The sequence below is a fragment of the Lipophrys pholis genome (assembly GCF_963383615.2).
Source record: "Lipophrys pholis genome assembly, chromosome: 9".
NCBI lineage: Eukaryota > Metazoa > Chordata > Actinopteri > Blenniiformes > Blenniidae > Lipophrys > Lipophrys pholis.
The window spans coordinates 22,001,220-22,020,745 of NC_137639.1; the positions used below are offsets into that span (position 1 = coordinate 22,001,220).

Here is a 19,526-nt window from a genome sequence, read left to right on the forward strand (position 1 = left end):
GGAGGGGCTCTGAAAAAAAAAAAAAAAGAGCAAGGGGTGAGAAAAGGAGGGAGAGAAATTTTGGAAAGAGACAAGGTGTTTGCTGAGCATTTCAGTTACATTAGAGGGAAATGTGACATGTGCAGTTCAACGCACGAGCGTTCCGCTGTGATGGTCTCGCTCCTTCAACGCAAAAACAAAACAGCTGCAAAGCCCTGAGTAAGACAAGAGAGAGCAGGTAAAACAAGTGGTTTGGAAGACACGTGGTCACAGGAGATGTGCTGATACAAATGAAAACAATGGGCTTTTTTAAATGTCTGCGGTGATAGAGAGAGGGGGGAAGAGATTTGGAGATGGAGCGATAGAAAGAGGTAGATGGGGACTGATTGGCGCAGGTAGCGGGATGCGACGGAGGAAGTGCTGGAGATAGCGGCAGGACAGGACGGGAGAAAGTGATAGAGAGAGAAAAAAAACAACGGAACATTTTTTTTTTAAGTTTCGCAAAGGGAGACAGGCAACAGGGAGGGGAGGAGGAAAGAGAGGCAGGGAGAGCGAGAGAGAGAGAGAGAGAGAGAGAGAGAGAGAGAGAGAGAGAGAGAGAGAGGGAGCGTGTGTCTGTGTGTGTGTTTTTATGAATGAAGTGAGTCACTGCCGATGTGTCATAGGCCCGACGTCTTTATAAAGGAAGTTTTAAACAAGCCTAAACACTTCACTGCGCGCAAAAATTGGACTTACCACACTCGCATCCTTCTCTCTGCATTTCTGTTGCCTCTCTCTCCCTCTCTCTCTCTCTCTCTCTCCCCAAACGGTTTAAGTGCCTCTCTGCCTTCAGCGCTCTATAAAGACTGCAGGGGCTCCTCTCAAACTTTACCAAAGACAGAAAAGTTTGACGACATTGACTTTTGCCTTGTATCTTCTGACTTTGTGTGCTGATTTGCTGCACTCATCCCTCTGCTGCTCTCTCATTCATCCCGACCTGACAACTTTCCTCCTCACTCTGACTGAAGAGTGCGAACAAGAAGAAGAAGAAGAAGAAGAAGAAGAAGAAGAAGAAGAAAAAGAAGCAGAAGAAGAAACCGGCGCACGTGACAATTTCCGGAATTCTATCTATTTATTAATTTTTATATTTATTTATTTATCTATTTATTTTGCCGCCGTTTGCCTGCTGGTTTACCTGTCGCTTGGATCCAAAATGAAATGTAAGTCATTTTATGACTACAGGTAATTTTGATTTATGTTGTTTTTAATTTATTTTTTATTTTTTTGATGTGACTAACATTTTGCATATTCTTTTTTTTTGTTTTTAACTTTATGAAGTCACTTTATCGTTTAACCATTATTTGTTTTCTGAAGTAAATTTCATATCAAAAGATGAAAATATGAAACTTTCCCTCTGGGTGAATCCTACAGTGTTGCGCTTGGACAGGGAGCTCAGATGCTCCTGCAGTGTTATTTTGGCTGTAATTCTTGTGGTTCACCTGTAATTATCAAGCATTCATCATTTCAACACCACTGTGGTTCCCTTTTAATACTTAGTCTACCTTGTATTTGAACTTGAAAGGAAAAGAATGAATGAGCTTACTGTTACAGAGTTCACTTGGCTTGGTCTATATAATTTATACCACCAAAGTCACGTACCTATCGAGTTGCAGGTGTGACAATCAGCAGCATTCATTGCCTTGCTTGTGGTAAAGAAGTGATGGGAGATATTCTGTGTCAAAGCAGGGCTTTTAATGATTTGCTGATTTGCATTCAGCCAGTGAAAACATGACTCCTGACTGTGAGGCTCTTCAGGATTCCTCCTGCCAAGTCTGGAGCCATTGTTTATATTATGGTGCGATATCTTCCCTTGGAGCTGACAGTCGTGGCCTGAGGTCATTATCATTATGGCGAGATGACAGCGCCTCTCCACTAATTGCTTCCGTTTGGTTCTCCCCCTGCAGTGCTGCTGGACTCCTCCTCGTCGCTCCTCTTCTCGCTGCTATTGGCTCAGCTGCCGGTCTTCACGTCTGCCTCCCCGGTGCCACAGCGGAGGCCCAGTGACATGGATAAACTGTCCAATCAGACCAAAAATCTAATGAAGCTCACCCAAGAACTGTTGGTAAGTGACGGTGTCGTCACCATCATTACCAGTTAGCCATTGATTGGAAGAGAGGCTGATGACACCCTGAGCATCCTTTACTAATTGAATTGTTAGCGTCAGGGTGGAAGAGGGTGATGGTCTTTGCAACAGATATTGATCTTTAACTTTTACGTCTTAACTACTTTATTCTCCATTCTGTGTTGCTGAAATACCATTTGGCTGTGCTAGTAGGTATTGTCAGGGCTCTGGAGGCTTGGTTTAAGCTGCTTTCGTTGATGACTGAAGGCTGGCTGGGGTCCACATACATGCTTAGATCAGGGCAGCAAACACCTCCAGGGAGATTTGACTGTGTGATCTCACTTTTAATCCACACTGAAATACACCAGGGGCAGGATGTCTGACTCAGCAACCTCCTCATGTGCCTTGTCACCTTGCTGGTGGAGGTTGTAGGTGTTTCCTGGTCAGTGAAGTTGCAATGAAGGTGTCAGTGAAGAAATAATGAAATGAATAGTCTTCCCATCCAAGATTGAGTTGCCAAACATGGCATCTGTGAAATGACAGCAAAGTGTATCATATGGCTGTTTACATAGAAACATGTTTGTGTTTTGCGGTGAGACAGAGGAAGTGTGTTGAGTGAGCTGGAGCAGTCTTTTGACAATGAAACGTGAATAACATGTTTATTTGCCAACACATCTACCTTTATATGCTATTTTGTTGACAGTCAAGTGGGTAGGAAAATCAGATTTGGCCAAGATATGGATCCAGCTTGAGATTGTACATCAACATCGTGTTTTAACAGGTGAAAAGAAAGTGGGATCATATCTTTGGATCTTTGGTTACACATGACTGATGTTCTATTTTTGCTTCATGCAAATCCTTGAACTCTTTTGTTCATCGGATAAAATCAAAATTAGCCACATACTCTCTCTAGTCTTGGTTAGGAGATAGTGTGTCTATGTGTGTGTGTGTGTGTGTGTGTGTGTGTGTGTGTGTGTGTGTGTGTGTGTGTGTGTGTGTGTGTGTGTGTGTGTGTGTGTGTGGGTATTATGGAAGCAGAAGCATATCAATAAACACTTGACCAAGTGTGTGTGTTTGTATTATCAAAGGCCGTCAGAAACAGCATCATACAGTGTTCAGAAACATGGAGGATCTATTTAAATTTGATTTTTCTCCTTTTTGTGAGGATTTCCACTAAAGAGAGGACAACGTTAGGAAAGATAAATAGAATGGGAATCCATGGAAAGTCCCTGTGAACAGGCAATGAAATTGACGCTTTAAAGAGAAATGTCTGCCTGTGACTTCCAGCGCGACTATGTATATGCGTGTGAGTGTGGGTCCATGTGTGTTTGCATGCATACAGTTTTGGCTACCACTGTACATCTTCATGCACTTCTACACATGCATTTTTATGGCAGTGGCTGTGAGTCAGAGCATTGATAGTTCTGTAAACAGCCATGGTAGTATAGGTGTGGTGTTTAGTGTTTTGCTTTTGGTCGCCACAGCAAAGTGACTTGATAAAAATCAAAAAGATTTATCACATTCCAGTATTTGCATTCAGGAAGAAAATGGCTCAATGTTAACTTCTGTTGAGTGAGGTCATGGTCTGCGATGGAGGGAGCAAGAAAAAGGAGGATAAGAGGGGAGAATTAAAGGCTGACAAAGATGGAGTGAAAACCACAAGAGATGAAGAGATCAGAGAGCAAACTAGATGACAAGCTAGTGGTATATGTGTGTGCATGCATGCACATGTGCATGTGATGTTGCATGTGCTTGTGCACCTGGTTATGAGACCGGAGGGGAGGGAGGGGGAGAGCAGGAGGAGAGGAGATGGGGAGGCAGTAAAGGATAGAGGGACACAAAAGCACAGAAGACAAAACATTGGACGATAAACATAAGTGAGCTCTTATGAAAGGCAGATGGAGAGACATCAGAAACAATGCAGTACAGTCATCTCTGAAAACGTCAACACAAACAACTGGAGACAAACAACACAGTGAGGAAAAAACAGCAAGACAGGTTAAGGAAGCATTAGGCGCAGTCGACCTGTTTATACAAAAATTTGCCAGGATTCATCATCCTGATGTTGCCTATGTTCCTCTGCTGATTGGAAATGACGCATGCCACATCATTCGCCTACATTTGTTCTCACTGATTACCAACTTGGGTCCACATCTTTATCACTAAATTGTGTTATGGACAGTCACATCTGCACCTATCAAATAGAGTGCCACAGACCTGCAATCAGGTTACTTATCCCCCTCTGCTGGTCATAATGAGCACTGCACGTTTTGTATGGCCGAAGTTTACAACACAACTCAAGCTGGGCAGCAGGACTGCGTCATTCTGTCTTTTTATAGCTGTGACCCTGGAGTTTCCCTACAGCCCTGTGTTGTCTGTCCCACTTGGAGCTTTCTTAGTCACTGCATATGTTGTTATCCTCACTCCCAGCAGAAAACATCCTGTGGGTTCAGGTCATTTGCTCTTATTGTTGACATTCAGGGAGGCTGAATTTGGGTGAACTCACACTGACCCAATCAACCACACTCCCCTCAGTAAGAGCTACTGTCTCTAAGCAGAGAAAACAGTCACCCAATCAAGGTGCTAGAGTAATACTTTCCTCGTGTTGCCGTGACTTGTCTTGGGATGAGTAAAATTGCGCTGATGCAAATTACTAACGGGCTGTTCCGTGCCTTGTTTTTTTCTTTCAGAGGGAGCATGCATTTGACTCAGAAGTGGAGCCCCACAGGTTCAGATCCCTGCCAGAAATGAGCAACAGATCAGCCAATGACCTCAGCAATCTTGAGGTAATGCTCTGATAAACTATTTGTGTGTATGTCCCTGCACGTGAAAAGAGAATGGGTGGCCTGTTTGTACCCGTTACATGTTGCCACACCCATGCGCATTCTCAAAAGTATGTCTGCGTTGTTTCCAGCTGAAGCCCACACTCTCTCAGCTCCACGCTGACCTGAAGCTGTATGAGCACCACTTTGAGTGGCTGAACAGAGTCTCAAAGAAGCACCACCACCCTGCAGTGCCCAAGCTGGTGGAGATGATCAAAGAAATGAAGTCTCTCATCACTCTGCTGCACCGTCAGGTAATAAACCTTCCATCTGATGCTTGGTGTTGTCATTGTTTAATCTTAGCCTGTCAACTATGGGTTTTAGTAGAGAATACAACACAGGTACCAGCTATCAATTTGTATACTTGCCTGTAATAGAGGGTTGTTGTTTTTTTTATCTGACATGTTTACCTTCTCCTCCACAGATGCTAAGAGTTGAAGCACCAAGGCTGACTCCTGCCACCCCCTCCCTCCCCCCGCACCTCCCGTACCAGTTTGATGTACTGCAGTCAAGTCACGAGCTCCTTCAACATTTCAAGCTCTTCTGTGATTGGGCATATAGAGCGTTCATCAGCCTCAAGCCCAAAGTTTCTGCAGTTCAATGATGATCTCTAACCTGGATGGCTTCAGAGCCAGCGAGGACACATGGAGGTCCACCTGAGTGGAAACAGGACCATGTCAGTGTGCACTGTAATGAATAGCGTCCCTCAAGACGCCTGCCTGTCAGCCAGTGACATTTGTTGAAGAATGTGTCTTTCCATCAGAGCCAATGGGGATGCACTATACTGCAGCCAGTTACTGCCATCAAAATACCTGCCAGTTTCACTCCAGCGATCATGTCACGATTATCCAAACTCTCTCCTAAAGGCCTTGTTCATGACCATGTTATTTATGTATTTATTTATTTATTGACTGTTAGTAATTTATTTATTCTATTTATTTGAAGTTGTAAAATGTCACTATCACCTTTGTTTCTGTACTAAGGTGAAGGTTTTGCCCACGTTTATGTATTTTTATTTCCTCTTGTGTCTCACTGATCATAAAAGAAAGAAAAAGAAAAAGAAAAACTCACAGTAGCACTTCCTGAACCTACAGCTCTGATAATGACTTCTGTTTATTACAATTCACTTTGTATTTGTGTATTTCTTCAGCCAAGACTTCTTTCAGTAGATGTAGCATACACTTGGGACAGCCAAGTTTTATTTTACTATCTTTAACACGCAGTGCCCTTAATATAAACATTTTAAACGATGTTCATATTGTTGCGACAATTGAAAACGTGACACATATTAACATTTCAATTGATTACTAAATATATTTAATTCATCCGTAAACGTCAGGTCAGTAACCAAAGAAAACCACATACTTTCTTTTGCACCACAGTTAGTTTCTGTTTTCATTGCCTGTTTCTCATATTCTGCTGGAGGAGGCATATTTAACATTGTGGTGGAGTTGTATGAATGTGCCCTGTTGCTGAGCACTGATGGTCCTGATTAGATTCTTTGCACAAACTTGTTAGGATTAGCGTCTTGGGCTGATTTTGAACCTTTGCTTTTGGGTAAAGAGTTTGTTGTTTTTAGTTAAACACCCAAAGCCTTAAAATACTATGTATTGTGACACTTTGTTCTGTACAGGTGTACATAAATGTACAAGAATGTAAAATGTTGTATACAGTGCTTTTGTGTATTTATGTTGTTTCTACAATATAATGTAGATTACCTTACCAATTGTATCACTATAATTTCTATTCATTCCTATTATAGTATGTGTCTCAGTATTGATTATTTATTTAAGTAACTTGGTGGAACTATTTATTTTGTGCTGCAGTGGAGCAAGACTCCCATCTTTTTCTACTTTTATACAGTTTTTATTCTTATTCCTTATTATTTTAATAACATCCTGTTTAAATTATTGTTGAAACATCAAGATTCCTCTTTCTCACACTGATTGGCCTCAATGTGAAATATGTGCCTTAGTGAAATAAATACTAAAGAATACACACAATGCATTTGAGTATATTTTCATGCATGCCTAAACTGCAACTGTTTTAATATTTTCTTTATCGAGTTGTGATCCGTTATGATTTTAAAAAGAAAAGGAAGAAAAAAATAGAGCTCATTAAAGAAGATGAAGATGAAAAATGGACTCACTGTCAAAATGTGGTTTGGCTTCATTCCACTTTCAGATCATTTCCATGTAATAATTTAATACCTCCTAAAATAATATGATAGTTTAAAAACAATCTTGAAGTTCAACAAGAAGTATCAACAAGCATTTCTTTTTTGTTTAAACAAATGGGCACTTTTTTCTGTGCCAGTATTAGCCTATATAAAATCCTATGGTAACTGTGAGAGCTGAAGAGAAAGCTGACTTTTTAATATATTTTTTTGAAATATAAAAAGTATAATGCATAAACATATCCTCATACCGTTTTTTTAATAATACATTATAAATAAATGTTCAATCTACAAGCATGCAGTTTGCTGTTACACAAAAATACTTGTTTCTCGCTGGTATTACAGAAGACACTACATTACCCACAAATCTGTGCGACAGACTGTAAAGCGTTTAAATATACATTGTGAGTACAATTTTATGAATTAATATAAAAGCCTTCAATACATAGATATATAAATGATACAAATATCGTGCTAAATTTTGATTTTCTATCTGTCATTTATATCGTGCTTTATAAAAATGTCAATCTGTCTGTTGCAGCTCTCGACCAATGGGAGTCGCTCATCTATTGTACCCAGCAGCCAATCAGCGTCGCGCTTCTTGGGAGGCGGCATCGGGCGGAGAGCTGCTGTTAGTCTGCGCTGTGTTTATTGTTAAGGTTGTGTGGATTAGCACTGCGGTACCCAGTTCCTTTTCATAATATAAAAAAAACTGTCACCCCGTAAGATGATTTAAAGATGTGTGGTGAGTACTGCTCCGGCCCTCCGCTACCATTATCGAGCAGTCTAACGGGGCTATTCTGCATTGAAGAGAGCACGATTAGCTTTAAAAGCAGGCCACCAACTGCTTTTGTTGATACTGTAAAATGTTGTGTTTTGCGCGGGCTGTCTGCTGCCTCGCAGCGATGCCCAGTTACCTTATAAAGTACTGTAATGTGCAACTTAGCTGTAGCTGTAGCTGTAGCTGTGTGTGTGTGTGTGTGTGTGTGTGTGTGTGTGTGTGTGTGTGTGTGTGTGTGTGTGTGTGTGTGTGTGTGTGTGTGTGTGTGTGTGTGTGTGTGTGTTGCTAGTCAGCACCGCACTGCGGGGACGGACAGAAACCCTCGACTGTCTCCAGTTTGACGGGCGAAGTGGAGACAGCAGGGAGGGGAGGACCTGCTCATACATCGGGATGTGGGAGGGGCGGAGGGAATTTAAAGGGGGCATTCTTGACCAGGAGTTGACAAGTTCTAACATTGTTTGTTTTCCACTTTTTATGCCACACCTGTCCTAATCGCCCTCTGACAGCTGGTGTTTCCATTGACTGACAGGGAAGGAATTCATCAAAGCCACAAGAAGAAAGTATGAATGAAGGGAGGCTCAAAGACAAAATCATGACACCTCACCGAAACTGATCCACACCCGCGTCCAAGGAAACCGCTCAGTTGCCTTCATCCCGGGCTGATCTGGTTATGGCTAACTCAGTGGCCCTGGTGGTCCAAGCAGAACTCCTACCACCTCAGTCCACGGCCTCACTCTCTTCTTTCCCGTCCCTCCTGGGGTCAGGAGAAGATGGAGAAGATGACAATGAAAGAGGGGAGCTGGCGGAGGGGGACAAGAGGGTAGTTGAGGGTGGAGATGAAGTGGTTCTGGATATGGTGGCTTCATCTGTGGCGGGCCCAGCACAGCAGCCCGAGCAGTCGGATCATCCATTCCAGTGTCTGGACTGCGGCAAGAGCTTCAGGTGGTCTTCCAGGTTGACCCACCACCAACGGAGCCATAACAATGAGAGACCCTACCGCTGCAACCTCTGCCCCAAGGCCTTCAAGGGCTCATCTGCTCTGCTCTACCACCAACGGTACTTACCACAGTTACATGTTACAGCAACTCAACAAAAACAATTTTGGTTGTTTCGAAAAAGTTTCATCATCAAAAGTTTCACATCACTGTACTCAACACTGTTATTGATAAATAATAAACCCTGACCATGGTTCATGCACTGGACATCCCAAATCCATATGAATACAGGACCTAGTCATGCTGATTATAATTCTACTGTACACATCCACTGATATTTTGTTTTAAAGTTAGCGTGCATAAAATAAGAAATAATTCCACCATTATAAATACACCTTTGCATCATTTGACGTTCATCACAAAAATGTCTTACAACAAGTTACAACTTCTTCTTTTGTGCAGTGTCATTTTACAAAAATAGATATCCTGTATTTATAAATCTTCTAAATCCCCTACCACACTGGTTTTGAATATCTGGAATGCAAAAGATTATTGTCTGCTTTCGGATTGTTTTTATAATATTTAGTAACTACATACAAGAATTCTTCTGTCCTCCTGAATAGTTACTTTTATTTTGCAGGTCTCACTCAGGGGAGAAGCCCTATAAATGTCAGGACTGTGGAAAAGCTTTCAAACGCTCATCTCTGCTCCAGGTGAGTTTATGAAACACGTTATGTTCTAAACAAAGTTTCTGTATGGAAAAATGCTGTCAAATGAGACTGAATCAAATGCCTATGCACGTCTCCAGGTCCACCAGAGTGTCCACACTGGAGTGCGTACCTTCTTGTGCCCCTATTGCCCCCTCACCTTTAAATGGAGCTCTCACTACCAGTACCACTTGCGCCAGCACACTGGAGAGTGCCCATACCCGTGTGACACTTGCCCCAAAGCTTTCAAGAACTCAAGCAGTCTGCGGCGACACAAGAATGTCCATTTAGGCCTGAAGCCTTACACCTGCACAGTGTGCAACAAATCCTTCACTCAGTCCACCAACCTGAGGCAGCACATGCGGATACATACAGGCGAGAGGCCTTACGTCTGCGGGGAGTGCGGACGCAGCTTCACACATTCGTCTAACCTGGCCCTACACAAGAACTCTCACTCCAACTCCAATGTCACCGGGAAGGAGGGTAAGAGGGGAGAGGACCGGGGGAAGGGAAATGAGGTAGTGGAGGTGGTGGTCGGGACAGAGGAAGTGACATCGTCAATGTTGACAGACATGGTGGGTTTTGTGAGCCAGGAAGGAACTGATGGAGTCGGGGTGGGGATGGAAGAAGTATTCCTGTCAACCACCTCCTCTGGCCAAAACCCAGGTCTTCTCCCCCAGCTAACCCTCACATCCTCTGGGGAGGATGTATGCAGATCCAGGGCCATCGGGACGGAAGTTCACCTGAGCACAGACACCGGGGCCAGTGTGCTGCTGTACAGCTGCGGAAGCTGTAGCCACACTTTTGGCACCCGGACTGAGCTTGAGGAGCACCAGGCTATTCACATGGCTCCCGAGGAGCATGGAGCCGGTGGAGAGGCGGGGCATGCATCGGGAATGGAGGTCGGGGATGGGCTGGTGGGGGCTGGGCACCTGCTGGCTGACTTTGAGGAGGTGGTTGAAACTACCACTGTGACCGAAAGTGGACACACTACAGAAGTGCTCCTTGGATTAGCAGGGGGAACAGATGGCAGCAATACAGTAAGTGATATAATCAATCATGTCCGTTCCTCCATCCATCTGCGGTACTACCTTGTCCAACTCAGGGTCGATTCAGACATTAGCTTTTCAGAAATAGATATATGACATGAACATTAAGTTTTCCTTCTTCAAATTGCTCTGGCCAATTAGACGTCAAATGACAAATGCTCATTTTGGACCCTATTATAAAGCTCTTTGACGCTACCCTCTAAACCTTATTAAGGGAGTGCATCTGGGCTTATTGAGGTTCACGTTTGCAATGTTATGGTGCAATATCACAAAGTACTGTCTGGTGTCATGGTTGCAACATCTGCCTGTCCCTTTAAGAGCCAGGAGCACTGGGACCTTTTCACTTTGCTCATGTATTGGCAGACTTGCCAAGTGCAGGAAGAGGCCTCGGGCCTGTCCACACGAGAACGCTGTTTCATGTAACCGGCCGATCATCCCTACAAGGCAGCGTTTTAGGAGCCCAAAAACAGATTTTTTTGAAAACTGACTCCAGATTGGGGAAAATTTGTAAACGCCGACTCTGTTTTGAGGTGTGGATGTGTTACACACATTTGCGGAAAACAATGATGTCATTGTCCCACTTCTCCCTGACATCAACAACAACAACAATGGTTGTGCTGCAGAAGCTACTGATGCTAGTCGCTTTAAAAAGGAGATATGTTGGATTTCTCAAATACAAAGATGAACAGGAGTATTCACTGCGTCGTCTTCTTAGTTTTGGATGTCTTCCTGTTGCAGTTACCACGCTACCTAAAGGCGTGGCGTATGTGCTATATCGTTTTGAGCTGCGTTCATAGTGACATTTGGACAAAAATGTTTTTAAGAGCCACGGGGAGAAAAAGATCATTTTGGCTCTTGTGGATAAGGCCCTAGTCTGCAGACGATTTGGTCCCTGTTGACAAGTGACAAATAATAGTTTTTCTGCACACACATGAATAGATCAACAACAGTGACAATGGCAGATTAAAGTAATATTTGTTTTGCCATTTTATTTGAATGAAACTAGTAACGCCATCACCTGGATCAGCAGACACATTTCTTGAATCCACCAGTGTGATTGACCCTATACTACTATATGATGGACGACAGCTAAAAGGATCTTGAGCACTTACAGTTGACTTTTTTTTTTTTTTTTTAAACATCTATTCTGCTCATATAAACACCCACCACCAACTAGTGGTCTAGCACACAAACCACAGCATTTTCAACATTTCTCGCATTACTCTCTCTGGTCATTGTCATCAAAAAGTTGCCATCTGCACAAGTAACTTCTCAGGAATGACAATGGAAAAACAGTAACATTTCCAGCAAATGATTCTTGTGTAACAAGGCCTTAAATTTCCTGCCGCATGAAAGTAATCTGACGCCTTGGAGCTGCTGTTTAGTAAATAAACAGGGACTTTGTGACAGCTTACCTGCTGTTAGATACTAATTAGGTAAAAAAAATTTAAAAATCATAATAATATTGAAATCAGCAATGTAACACAGAAAAATGTCATCACTTCCATTTCCATACATCAATCTTTGCCTTGAAGATGAACACATGAATCTTGCCATTCTCTGATTTTGCAGGTACCTCTTACTCAGAGGAAGGACTCCTGTAAACAGCCTGGAGGTGCTAATATAACTTTCAACGCCTGATGTACTCAATGCATGTGTATTCCACACATTGCATAACAGGCAATAGAGTACACATGTAGTGTGAGTCAGTCAGAGAAGTCAAATGGAAAAAAATCATAACTGCATCCGAATTGTTTATAATTTTAATTATAGCCTGACATATTTCATTGGTCAGCTTTGACAGATGTTTCTGCCTCTGGGTCAATGGAGGATAGTGTTAGTGCAAGGAATGGGCCTCTACTGGTAATCCCCAGAGTGAAACAAAAATAATAATTCACTCTGGCCATGTTGGGTTGTATAGTCTATACCTGTGTCATGGATCAAAATTGTCATTATAGCTACACTTCATTTGGTTTTCAGTTTTTATAAAACATTGAGGTGAATGAGTTCAGTTTGAAGGTATACATTTTATGTTATGCGTTGCTTTCTTTGGTTTGTCCGCAGAATGTCAGCACCACCCAGGCCCAGTTTGACCTGTTGCAGAGCTTCACTGAAGTGACTCAGAGCTCAGAGACCGTTCAGCCAGAGGCCAGAACCACATGGGCAGGGCTGTCATGTGGCTACTGCAATAAGAGCTTTAAGACCAGTGGAGGCCTCAATAGACATGTGTCACTGGTGAGAGAAAAAGTTTCACTTTTCTCCTTCCAATGCATTACGTCTCTCGTCAGAAATGTGCATTGGGTAACAGAACTCACATGTATTCATCTTGAACTAAGTGCTATCTCCTATGTTCCTCACTTGTCTCTGCAGATGCACTCTCTTTCATCACAGTCCCGCTCCCAGTTCAGCTGCTCCGCCTGTGACCGCTCGTTCCCTCTTCTCTCGACACTCCTCACGCACCAACACTCCCACACTCCTGAGCAGCGTCTCCTGGCCGAGGCGGAGGCTGAGATAGTGTGCCCTCCATCCCTTTCCCTGTCTCTACCCCTGCCCTCCTCCCCAAGCCAGGCGGACAAGCAGCAGGACGGCCAGAGGGAGATCCACGTCAACATCATTACTGTTAGCGAGGAACAAGATGAGCAGCCAACCAAACCGACCAAAGCCCAGAAAAAGACGGGATCCATCAAGAGCGCTCCTGTTGGAGGTATGGATCAGATGCAGCTAATTGAGTGCGAGAGAAATGTAATCCATGCTTTCTGCTCTTGTGTTCTGTTTTACCTTGAAACTATACCTGGTGTATTGAATATCGAAGTCGTTGTCATAATGCAGCTCAGTGTAAGAAGATATATTGTTCTGCATTTGAAATGCCATTTTTCACAAATCACCATTCACACATTTTCAGAGAGGCCATACCGCTGTTCAGAGTGCGGAAAAGCTTTCAAAGGCTCTTCAGGGTTAAAGTACCACATGAGGGATCACACTGGAGAAAGACCCTACCGCTGCACCGAGTGTGGCAAGAGCTTCAAGAGATCATCTCTACTTTCTATCCATCAGAGGGTAAGACTCCATTCTTGTAGGTTTAATGCCCAAATGAGAAGATCCCCATTTAGAAGCTCAAATTTCATGATTTAGGTCACTGTAAAAATTCTCCTTTGCTTCAGTTTACAAATCTTAGCTTTGAACTACTTACTTTTTACATCAGACAATTTGGAAAAGTACACAAGTCCCTCTGCTCCGCGCAAATAACATACTGTGCAAGTGTAAACTGTCATCAAAAAACAGTTGTGATCATAATATGCATTCATTGTAGCAGTCCTTGCATAACTATCCCTACTGTATGTTGATGTTTGCACTAAGGCAGGCGCCAGCTGTATGTCAAAATCTAAAAAACATTACTGCCAAAAAATGTGAAGTAACTGTATTTTTTTATTTGTATGTATCTCTGCCTCACTCAGGTACATACAGGTGTAAGAGCATTCCAGTGCCCCCACTGCCCTCTCACTTTTAAGTGGAGCTCTCACTACCAGTACCATTTGCGTCAGCACACAGGTGAGAGGCCGTATGTGTGTAAAGAGTGTGGCAAGTCGTTCAAGAACACCAGCTGCCTGCGTCGTCACAGTCAGATGCACTCTGGGCTGCGGCCTCATATATGCTCCATTTGCTCAAAGTCTTTCTCCCAGACGTCGAATCTGAAGCAGGTCAGTGCGACCCACATCGGTGGAACTCCTGGAGATTCTTGGTCATTTATTTTTAAAATATCAACTTCATGAACCGCTGTAATTTTTCTTTCCTTTCTTGTCGTTTCTCTTTGAGCAGCACGAACGTACACATTCTGGCGAAAGGCCTTTTCAGTGCACCCACTGCAGCAAAAGTTTCACCCACTCCTCGAACCTTCAGCTTCATCTGCGCACACACTCTTCACGCAAGGACTTCAAATGCCCTTACTGCTCCAAGGAGTTTGTCATGCACTCTTACTTGCAGAGGCACATTCGTACCCACGGCAGTGGAGTTTCTCTACCCTGCCCTGATGGCGGAGGTAAAGATGGCGTGGCTGTGAAAGCCAACGTTGGAGGGGTGACAACCACCACGACTCTGCTCAACCCCATCACTTTGGAAGCCTCAGGCAACAATGGCAGTCTTATTGTTTCCCAGCCGGCGCTTAATATTCCCCTAAACTCCTCCCAGAACTATTTCATGATTCAGACCGCCAGCGGTCTGCAGCTCATCCCTTTGTCAACGCCTATGCCAACTCCTCCACCTCCACCTCCACCACCACCACCACCTCTGTCCCAGCCCCAAAACTTTCTCCTCCTTCAGTGCCCCTCTAACAATGGCAGCCAGTCTAGCTTAATTCTCGTCCCCACAGGAAATAACCCTCCTCCAACTCCGGAGCCTCAGTCCCTCCCTGTGCTTCAGACTATCCAAGGATTCCAGCCGGTCCTAAACCAAACACAGACTCAGATAGCTCAGTTTCCAAGTGTATCACAGCAACAGCAGCCAACCAGGATCATAATAACTAACAATAACAACAATTCAAACACTCCTGTTGCCACACCACCACAAAATCTTTCAGCCAACTCCCTATTCACCAAGCCCATATTAGGGAAGAGCACAAGGACAGCACGGGGCAGACGGGGTCGCAAACCCAAAGTCACTCTCCAGAAAGCTGCAACAGCTCCCGTCAGTCAGGCTGTAGGTGGAGCTGTTCCAGAAACAAACTGTAACGTGCCCAGTGGCTCCCTGACGGTCACTGCTGCCAACGCCGCCACAAAGTCAACGACTCCCGTATCCATTGTTTCCAACTGCCCTCTGACAACATCCTGCAGTGCTGTCTCGACTCTTTCTACTTCCTTCACCATTGCCTCCACAGTGGGCAGCTCAGGACCCCCAACACCTGTTGCCATGGTTACACCAGCGACCACAGTAGCCACAGGATCGGATCCTGCTACTCCGGAAAGGAACCCTCAAACCACTGAGGAGCAAATGAGGACAGGGGAAGGAATGACTGGGAAACAGTTTGTGTTGTGTTTTGATGATGAGGGACAGACAAAGGAGGGGATGAATATCGAGCAGGGTGGGGAGTCGTATGTGTTGCAGTTTGAAGGGAATGCATCTGGGGAGACAGCTGATGGAGGGCTGGGTGGAGAGAGAAAGTCACTTGTGTTGCAGTTCAAGACAGATGGGCAAGGTGAAGGAGAAAAGGGGGGAGATAAGGAGAGGATGATGTCACTTCTGCATGAATGGGGTAGAGGGAAGCAGGGTGAGACACAGGCTGGAGGGGAGGGCAGCCAGGAAGAGTCGTATGTCCTTCACTTCCACACCGAAACACAGGAAAGTGGTCCATCCGGTTCTACCTTCAGCCAAGGACAAGACAACAGCCTGCAGCTTTCCTGCACACCTACCCAAACACTAGTACCACTTGATGGGCAGGAGGTGGTGTTTGAACTTGGGGGTGAGGCCAAGATGGAACAGGAAACCACTGAAGGTATGCAAATGATAGCTCTAATAGAGGGCGAAGGGGGAATGATGGAAGAACAAGGGGCAGGTTGCAATGCTGTGAGTGACACGGTCACTGAAGGTGGGGGAAGCATGGAAGGCATATTTCAGCTGGAAAATGGTGATGAAATTGTCATTATTGAGGTCAGCACCAGCAGCTTGAGAGAGGAACAAATGGAGCGAGGAGGCGATGGAGAGGTCCCACAAACTAGTGTGGTGAAATATCAAAGTGTACCAGCAGAAGCCAATGAAAAGTCTGTAAAGGAAAACAACCCAACAGACAATACAGAGGTACAACCATCAGCTGAAGACAGTCTAAGAAATGGAGCGATATCAAACTCTAAAGAGTTGCAGTTCTCAAACTGAGAATGTGTACGTGGGAGAGTGTTGGTGTAAGTTAATGCTCCACTGTTTGAGGGATGTTTGTTAGCACTTTAGTACGTCAGGTTCTCCTGAACTAAGGAGAGAACATGTGTTTAGAGGAGTACTGTGTTGCAATGCCATGGTGCCACTTATTAGAAATGTTATACATTCAAATAGGCTGTACATGGACCTCAGAATATTCATATTAGTTTGAATGATACTGTCATTGGCAGTTTGTTTATTAAGTAAATATATGGTTTTGTGAATAAATATTGTACATGGCCTACTTTCTTCATAACATTATTAGTAAATAGTAATTATTAATAAATCTCTTAATAACTTTAATCTCTTGTCTTTATTTTACAATACACACATTCATGGGCAATTTATTGGGACCAATTTACCTCAATTGCATTTTTTTCTTCTTTTTTGCGGGGGACATCTACATCAACAAGGTGGGTAGTGGGTCGTACTCTTTCCACTGGGGGGGGGCTTTCTGTGTGTAATTAGCATCTCCTTATTTCTACAGTCCAAAATATGCACATGAGGCTAATGAATAATTCATGTTAATTGGTTCGAAGTGTGAATGAGTGTGTGTAGTTTTGTCTGTTTGGTTGACTGGTATATGAGATGAATGAATGGATGGGACAGATCTTTCAATTAGACGATGTCTCAAAGTGATTAGTATTCAAATAGTGATTGCATAATTACTTCAATAACCATGGAAGATGATGCAGGTGATTTCCAAGTTATAATGATTATGTTATTAATTCATAAAAACAAACTATCTTGTTCCTGAAAGTATTTCTCATGGTCCCGAGATCGACACTTCATTGTTTTTCATTCAGTTTTGTTTTTTTTTCGATCTGTGAAATGCTTTGGACGTGTTTTTATGATATTTTCTGTCATCCCGTATATCTACACTGTACAATCAGGTCATCGCACGTAGAAAGCGCCTCTTACGTTGGGTTTGCTATTCACGCAACGTTTGCGCAGTGCGGACTTTCCGTACGCTAATGGCGTAAATTTGACATTCGAGACGTGCTCCGGGACACGGTTACAGAGTACGATTCATTCGAGAATTCCACTCGTTTCGCCAAAAGCCTGCTCATGTTCTTCCCCACAAAACGTGCCGAACGCAAACGGCGTTTAGACGGAGACAGAATAAGGTTTATTTGCCGTCTTTCTGCTTGAATTGAGCCGAACTGTGCAGGAGGTAAGCGGAGCTGGGGGCTGAGAGGAGCACTCTGTTGGTTTATATCTGCCTGGAGACCGCAGCACGTAGAAATAGAACCATATAAGGCTTTGAACCAAGGGTTGCACCTTTGATCATCGATATTAAACGTGAAGCTTGAGCTAAATGCGACGTGACAGCGACGAATAACGGTTACACACATGCAACAAAATCACCTAATCCCCATCTGTCTCTGTTTTTTGGAGCAACGCGTGGGTGTTACACTGCTGGCTCAATGGACGTCAAATCTATACTGCAATAATGTGAACGCTGCACCGCATAACTCTGGTGAGGGCAGCACAACTTTAAGTCTATCAGCTCACTACCTGATTATTATGATCTACTCTTTTATCGAACCAAATGCAGGATTGGAAATCAGAATGAATGTTTATGGGTGGCAGAGTTTGGTCTAAGATCTATTGGTTGAAGTTTTAAAGAATCTAAGTCATTTCTGGAGACAGAGAAGTAAATGTCTCTGTTACTTTGCACAGTCACTACCAGCTGTAGGTCTGAGGGGAGGCAGTGGTCTGTTTATGATGTGCTGCTCTGCCACCCACACCACCAGCTGCAGGTCCGTCATGCTCTCTTTGGTGCAGCTGAGCAGCAGTAGGTCAGAAAAGGTCTTCATGGCTGACTGATAGAAATCAATCGGCACAGATGAAGGAGCTAAGCTTGCCTCAGCTTCCTACAGTCTCGGCTGTAAATACTTATTGTCCAGGTGTGGACAGTGGAGATGCTGACACCAAGAGTATATTGAAGCTCTCTCCCTACTCTAGAATGTTACTGTATGGTGGCAACAGGATGTTCTGTGTGCTTCCATTTCCTGGAGTTTACTATCAATTCCATGGTCTTTGTGGTGTTGGCGATGGATATTGTGAATAACGATGCACGTTCCTCCTGCCTCCAGAGAACAGTAAGTCGTGGATGCTGGAGTAGAAACAGTATCTGTGCTCAAAGCCTGATCATGGTGAAGCTGGAGCTGGACCAGGTGGTGATAAGGAGGATGAAGGAGGACGACATTGAGGTGGTCAAAGCCCTCATCAAGGTTGGTGCAACATACTCATGTGAAGCTTTGGTCAAGTTAATAGTTTGTTATCCTTAGGAGTTTTGTGCATCCTGTGCATGTAAACATTATATATATATTTTGAACTTGGATTCATCTTTTTCCAGGAGGGCTGTGAGGGCACAGAAAACCGTCTCATTCTCCACATCCTCACTCGTCCCTTCTGCCTTTTCATCCTGGCTGTTTTCTCCTCAGTCCTGCGCTGCCTTGTCCACTCCTTTGTCCTTGCCCTCGCTATCCCTGTTTTCCTCCTGATTGTCTTCCTCAAGCTCACCATGCCACGGTCCACTGGGGTTTTGGGTAGCAGCAAACCGTACTGGGACTATGTGGGCAGCAGCTCCAAAGGGACGCAGGATGAGACACTGCAGAATCTCTACTGCAGGATCAGTGGAAAAACTCCTGTAACCAAAAAGGTTTGATGCATATTTTTAAAATCTTGAACAATTTTTTCATCCAACTCTAGTGAATGATCATTGCAGCCATATAATGCGTATTCTTGTGCTTCAGCCAAGGCGGAGAGTTGGAGCTAAAGACAAAGACAAAGAGGCGTCAGCAGAAAAGATCACCCCCGAAAGGGAGCAGGCGGCAGGCCATGTGTGGTTGGCAGACTGCGAAGGAGAGATCCTGGGCTGCATCTTCCGGGAGAGCGAGACGCGAGCTGGCATCAGGAGAATCTGCAGGGTGGTGACAAGCTGCTGGTACCGCCGGGAAGGCCTCGGTCGGCTGCTTGTGCAGAGTCTGGAGCAGAGAGAAAGAGAGACTGGAGCACACAGAGTGTATGCACACGTCCCCTTCCCCTCCAAGCTGGGGGAAGCCTTCT

At 44.1% G+C, this 19,526-nt stretch overlaps 3 protein-coding genes across 5 annotated transcripts in view; all 3 read left to right on the forward strand.

Annotated features, from left to right (window-relative positions):
- Positions 1 to 1,909: 1,909 nt before the first annotated feature.
- il11a (interleukin 11a) lies at positions 1,910 to 5,506 on the forward strand (the record flags this gene model as incomplete). The annotated part of the gene is made up of 4 exons (XM_080472462.1): positions 1,910 to 2,080; positions 4,771 to 4,866; positions 4,995 to 5,156; positions 5,327 to 5,506. Coding segments are annotated over 4 exons (609 nt in total), but the record flags the coding sequence as incomplete, so codon positions are not given.
- Positions 5,507 to 7,699: 2,193 nt separating this feature from the next.
- znf628 (zinc finger protein 628) lies at positions 7,700 to 16,687 on the forward strand. Its single transcript, XM_080472463.1, has 9 exons — positions 7,700 to 7,823; positions 8,389 to 8,915; positions 9,435 to 9,507; positions 9,603 to 10,541; positions 12,615 to 12,785; positions 12,921 to 13,254; positions 13,453 to 13,607; positions 14,006 to 14,248; positions 14,367 to 16,687. Exons 2-9 carry the CDS (start codon positions 8,530 to 8,532, stop codon positions 16,410 to 16,412), a joined length of 4,347 nt encoding a protein of 1,448 aa, XP_080328589.1. The 5' UTR covers positions 7,700 to 7,823; positions 8,389 to 8,529; the 3' UTR covers positions 16,413 to 16,687.
- Positions 16,688 to 17,415: 728 nt separating this feature from the next.
- LOC308114376 (putative N-acetyltransferase 14) overlaps positions 17,416 to 19,526 on the forward strand; it is a 7,890-nt gene continuing 5,779 nt past the window's right edge. The window contains exons 1-5 of one of the 3 annotated variants that reach the window (XM_080471217.1): positions 17,425 to 17,625; positions 17,850 to 17,931; positions 18,551 to 18,688; positions 18,814 to 19,119; positions 19,214 to 19,526. The exon at positions 19,214 to 19,526 is cut by the window's right edge and continues 422 nt beyond it. In XM_080471217.1, the coding sequence (XP_080327343.1) occupies positions 18,608 to 18,688; positions 18,814 to 19,119; positions 19,214 to 19,526 (700 nt within the window). In that variant the 5' untranslated portion in view covers positions 17,425 to 17,625; positions 17,850 to 17,931; positions 18,551 to 18,607. Of the gene's footprint in view, positions 17,626 to 17,847; positions 17,932 to 18,550; positions 18,689 to 18,813; positions 19,120 to 19,213 lie in introns of those variants that run through there. The other 2 variants (XM_080471218.1, XM_080471219.1) reach the window with 2 other exon arrangements.

Bases quoted from the DNA above. Each gene is read 5' to 3' on its own strand.
- znf628 (XM_080472463.1), top strand. From the start codon at position 8,530: ATGGCTAACTCAGTGGCCCTGGTGGTCCAAGCAGAACTCCTACCACCT. The intron at 13,255-13,452 runs GTATGGATCAGA...ACACATTTTCAG, and splicing joins CAAGAGCGCTCCTGTTGGAG to AGAGGCCATACCGCTGTTCA. The intron at 14,249-14,366 runs GTCAGTGCGACC...CTCTTTGAGCAG, and splicing joins AGACGTCGAATCTGAAGCAG to CACGAACGTACACATTCTGG.